We start from the raw sequence: 5,610 nt of genomic DNA on the forward strand, positions 1-5,610 counted from the left end.
TGTTAAAAAAATCAAGTTGGTTGTCAAATTGTTTGCTTGTTTACGTCACTTGGAAACATACAAGTTGATTTTTCGCATGCCATTTTTTCGACATGCCATAACAAGTACACATAGTATTATTGTTTGAGTTTATATTATTATTTTTATTTCAAATATAATGTTCATCCAAGAGCATATGATCATAGGAGCCAAAACTCCATACCCTTTATCGTTGATGAAATCAAAGAAAAACTCCATGAAGTTGGACTCAAGGATAAACTCCTATGCCTATCTGGTTCAAAAGAATTTCGTAGGAAAATTTGGAGGGTTCTATTCTTTAGATATTTTTATATAGAGCTTGTTTGGTTGGTAGTATTGAAAACCATATAATTTCAATAAAATTTCAGAGCCCTGAAATATTTGTAACTTTCAAGTGTGCTAGAATCCTAACTAATTACATACCAAATTTAAGTTTGTCAAAATTCGTTACATTCCGTGAATTTTGATCAGTTCGAAATCAAGAAATAGACGTATCTACCTAAGTTCAGAGTGTAGATAAAAGAACATTAGTACTTCTCCAACTCTGAATAGTACTTATCGTGGGAATCCAGAATAATTTATCCTACTATATTTTATCTGAATCAACGAAGAATGTTTAGAGCGCAACAGACCTGAATTAAATAACATGAAAATGGGCGGATTTACCTTTTCAACCGTAGAGGGTCGAAGAGCACAAAAGGAAGAAAACAAATCCCAGCCATCTCTTCTTCTAGCATTCGCAGTTATCACCAGACCTTTTCGATGGATGACAAGAAAGAAGAAAATTTGGCACCGAATGCCGGTCGAAATCATTATCCTCTCTCGCCTGCATCCCTACTTTTCGTGGCCAGCAAAGCACTGCTCTACGTGTGAACCAACCAGAATGCGTGCACACTCGAGAGAGAGCCGGCTAAGGCGCTCTTGGCTGTAAAATAATTCTGTCTGTTCAAGATATATCATAGTATACAATTGTGAATAGAAACTGGGGTCAAATGGCCCAAACTGGTGCTTCAGAAAGGGCTTGAGAGGATAGATAACTGGCGCGGAGAGGCAGCAGAAACAGTAGGTAACCCCAAATCTACGCCTGCTTCCTTGTTTCTTTCACCCAATTCTCATAAATTAATCTTGCGTTGCAAAACTTGTGCCTGCATTCTTGGTTCTTGCAATAGTTTTCTTTGTGAATCCTATTGGAGTGAGGGAATGGCAATGGAAATGCAATGGACCTGGTCCTCATGGATGGACCTTGTCCTCCCCTGAATTCTGAGCATGAAAAGGTCGTGAGCTCACATGGCGCACGCCTCCCTCTCCTTTCTCCATCTTGTGTGGGGTTCTTCTTCTCCTGACTGACTGCTGTATCTGTATGTATGTCCCAGAGATGGAGATGGAGCCTCTCTCCTGCTCCCACCACGGCCATGGCCTACAATCTCCATGCCCGTGTCTCTGAGGTACTTGTTGCTTTGGATTGTTGAGTTATTGCTCTCAACCTGCCCGCCTCCATCTCAGCATGGGCAGTTCTTCCTGATACCGCCAGTAATTTCCCATTCTTAACTCCAATTGCGCGCACATGGGTGGTTAATTGAACACCAGTTTTTTTTTTTTTTGCGAAGGAATTGAACACCAGTTGCTTTGATGTTTCCATCAGGATTGTTACTCTAGCAGAATTTGCAGTTTCCGTGCTTCGATCTGGCTCAGACTCTTGATTCCTGCGCAGGCGGACTCTGTCGTCCTTCGGTAGCAGCACCGGCGGCGGGGCCATGGCGGAGGAATCCCACTGCCCGCTACGGTGGGAGAGCACGGGCGACCAGTGGTGGTACGCCACGCCCGTCGACTGGGCGGCCGCCAGCGGCCACTACGACGTCGTCAGGGAGCTCCTCCGCCTCGACGCCAACCTCCTCATCAAGCTCACCTCCCTGCGCCGCATCCGCCGCCTCGAGTCCGTCTGGGACGACGACATGCGCTTCGCCGACGCCGCCGCCAACCGCGCCGCCGTGGCCCGGTGCCTGCTCCGGGACTGCGAGTCCCGCACCGCCGCCCGCGGGAACCGCCTCATCCGGGCCGGGTACGGCGGGTGGCTGCTCTACACCGCGGCCGCGGCCGGGGACGCCGCCTTCGCGCGGGAGCTACTCGCCAGGCAGCCCCTGCTCGTGTTCGGGGAGGGGGAGTACGGCGTCACCGACATCCTCTACGCCGCCGCCAGGAGCAGGCGCCCGGAGCTGTTCCGGATGCTGCTCAACGCGGTGCTGTCCCCGCCCAGGGAAGATGGGGCTGACAATGGCGGGGGGTACATGTTCAGGCGCGAGATGATGAACCGGGCCATGCACGCCGCCGCCAGGGGTGGCGACCTCGAGATCCTCAGGGAGCTCCTCGACGGCTGCTCTGATGCCGCGGCGTTCCGGGACGCGCAGGGCGCCACCATCCTGCACGCCGCAGCTGCGAGGGGACAAGTTGAGGTGATTCTACTCCTGCTTCTCAATGCAGTTTTCAACAGAATTACATCGACTGAACTTTGACGCCAAATGCGAACAAAATTAAAGTGAAATGAACACAAGTAGCAAATCTGTCCAACTCTGAGATTAGTAGTACAACTAATTTAGTTACTCCAATATTAAACGTGTCTTGGGTGTGAAATGATTGTGGTTGCTGTCAGTTGATTTTGTGAACATGCTTGCCAGGTTGTGATTCTGCTTGTGTATTGACTTATAATATACTGTCTGGGAAATCGTCCTCTTCGCACACTTTAATTAATCTAATGTTGTTATGTACAAGTTGGCATTCAAATTTATTCTCAAATCCTAACATCCTAAATGAGGATTTGTCACTTCTGTTCAAGTTGAGATAATTCTACTTCTGTTTCTGTATTTTCATATATAGCTGAGTTCTATCATTATGTTTGGTCAAATTGTTATCTTGTTATAAGCCACATATATTTGGTCAGTTGAACAGAATTACATACTACTTCGACACCAAATGGTGATGAACAAAATTAAAGTGAACTGAACAGAAGTAAATATATAATATAACTCTCAGATTAGTAGTACTCCCTCCGTCTATAAAAGGTTGTCTCAACTTTAGAGAAATCTAGATGTATCTAGATACTAAAATGAGTCTAGATACATTTAAAATTTGATAAAGTTGAGATATCATTTTATGGACTGAGGGAGTACAACTTATTTAGTTGGAATATTGAAACGTGCCGTCTGTCTGATACTCTGATATGATTGTGGTTGCTGCCAGTTGATGTTGTGAACATGCTTTGCCAGGTTGTGATTCTGTTTGCGCATAGACTTATAAAAATATAATTTATGGGTAATCAGTCTCTTCGCGTGCTTTAATTAGACTAATGGTGTTACGTACAAGTTGCCACTGAATTTATTCTCAAATATCAGCATCCTAAACGGTGATTTGCTAAGAGTTGCTTCTCGCTAAAGTGTTATGACAAGCCAGCGGATGATGTTTGCTTGGGCCAATTAGATTTGATGATTTCTCGATCTACAGAAATGCTAAACAGCATGCTATGTCATGTCACATACATTAAGTTCTCATGCTTCATTGAATTTATCTAATGATATTCAGTCATTCTATTTCTTTTGGTATTTCTACTCTACCATTTTGTTCTCTCAAATGAATATTCATTCTAGTGCATGTGGTGTCTCGTCATGAGATGGGTTTACTTTTTGAACAAAAAGGCAGCAGCTCGGCATTTATTTCTTTTGCTGCAGCGTCAGTTTCTTTTGTCAATGAATCTGATAAAGGATTTGTCAGCTACTGCCGACTATGATACTCAAGACTGGGTACTAACACGTTTTTACTACAGGTTGTGAAGGATCTAGTTGTTGCTTTCGACATCGCCAACTCTATAGATGACCAAGGGAATACTGCCCTGCATATAGCAGCATTCCGAGGGCATTTGCCAGTGGTTGAAGTCCTCATTGCTGCTTCTCCATCACTAATATCAGCTACAAATGAAGTTGGCGACACGTTCCTTCATATGGCACTAACTGGCTTCAGAACTCTTGGCTTCCGAAGGCTCGACCGTCAGATGGAGCTTACAAAGCGATTGGTCGGTGGATCAATCATGAATGTCAGCAGCGTTATCAATGTGCAAAACGACGATGGAAGAACAGTTCTTCACTTGGCAGTGGTTGGCAATCTGCACTCCAACGTCGTCGAGCTCTTGATGACTGCACCATCGATTGACCTCAACATCCGTGACAACAATGGCATGACACCTCTGGATTTACTGAAGAAACAGCCACAGACAGCATCATCTGAGATACTGATCAAAGAGCTGATGTTGGCTGGTGGGATCTCAAATTCAAGGGATCATGAGACAAGGTCGGCCATCGCTTCTCAGCTGAAGATGCACCAGATTGTAGGCAGCCCAGGGACTTCTTTCAGAATATCAGATGCCGAGATCTTTCTTCATGCGGGTATTGATGCGTCAGGCATCAGTGAGAGAAGCGTCTCATTCTCTAGTTTTGACAGGACTGAACCTGAAATTCAGGAATCTCGTCTTAAGAGAATGGGTTCTATGCGAAGCGCAGCAAACCATCTCAAGGTCCTACTCAGATGGCCTCTCCGCAAGGGGAAGAAATCAGCTGGCGGACCTAATGAATTGGACGACGACGCCTCCTCGGTGGATTCAGTCAAGAGCTGGAGCCACATGGAGACTACCCCGACACCGCTGAGGCAAAGGTACTCCAAGGTGAGCTCCCTGTTCGGCAACAAGCGAACCTTTGCAACCAAGGGCACGCCTAGCCCATCAACAAAGATGAGGTCGGTAGCTAGCTTCACACAAGGGGTCATGCAGCCCGAATCTCCTCTCGCTTCTGCTTCCTGGTCATCGTCATCATTGGTCGACAAGATCGAAGCGGTCCATCTAGACAAAGACGAACCATCACCTAGTCCCAGTGGAGTGACCAGGCATACACCTAAGAAATATGGATCCCTGAACAGCAGGCTTATGAACCAGTACCTTGGCACTGGAGCGCAAGGGTTAACCTTGGATGATTCAACCTCGGGGCAGCGGTCGAGCCGGATGTCGAGGCAGTCACTTTTGTCAGTAGCCTGATCACACGAGTTGTTAGATGATGGGGTCCGAATTCGACGCCACTCGTTTCCCTTGATTTTGGTGCTTGAGCTGCTCTTGATGCCAGATAGATGTGGCATGTTTGGGTTCATGGTTGCGTGGTGTTACTGATGAGGCTAGGCATGTAAAAACTGATCATATCTACTAATGTAACATGGTTACAACATTAGTGTACTGCTTTCTATGGGCAGGTAAGTGTAATTGGAAGCATAATGAATGGATTTTTTTTTTGCCATATACAAGTGTGTCGCCATGTTCGTTTGAGCTATTTATCTAGTACGCAACTCTTGCGATTCAGTTCTTCAGAATAATTTGTTATGCATCTGCCTGAAAAGGCACTTGGCTAATGCTCAGCTTTGCAGTACAAAATGTTTACATGGCAATCATTTCTTCACATGTGTCGATCAGTTCTTTGCATGTGCCTACTTGTTATTTTTTTTCCTTTTATTTCGGTGGCATAGACCTGTTCTTGAGAGTCCAGGTACGTCCGCCACTCTTTCTCA

The 5,610-nt window shown here is 45.7% G+C and overlaps 1 protein-coding gene across 7 annotated transcripts; it reads left to right on the forward strand.

Moving 5' to 3' along the window:
* Positions 1–874: 874 nt before the first annotated feature.
* On the forward strand, positions 875–5,373 carry LOC127293954 (uncharacterized). Of its 7 annotated transcripts, none has more exons than XM_051323679.2 (5): positions 875–1,084; positions 1,188–1,292; positions 1,392–1,463; positions 1,730–2,468; positions 3,833–5,373. In XM_051323679.2, the coding sequence occupies exons 2-5, from the start codon at positions 1,285–1,287 to the stop codon at positions 5,087–5,089; spliced, it is 2,076 nt and encodes a 691-aa protein (XP_051179639.1). In that variant the 5' UTR covers positions 875–1,084; positions 1,188–1,284; the 3' UTR covers positions 5,090–5,373. The 7 variants fall into 7 exon arrangements, with proteins under 7 accessions (XP_051179639.1, XP_051179648.1, XP_051179657.1 ...); XM_051323688.2 differs by having other exon boundaries at positions 875–1,080; XM_051323697.2 differs by lacking the exon at positions 1,188–1,292 and having other exon boundaries at positions 876–1,084.
* The last annotated feature ends 237 nt before the right edge of the window (positions 5,374–5,610 follow it).

This window comes from Lolium perenne, chromosome 1 (assembly GCF_019359855.2).
Source record: "Lolium perenne isolate Kyuss_39 chromosome 1, Kyuss_2.0, whole genome shotgun sequence".
In the NCBI taxonomy this organism is placed as follows: domain Eukaryota; kingdom Viridiplantae; phylum Streptophyta; class Magnoliopsida; order Poales; family Poaceae; genus Lolium; species Lolium perenne.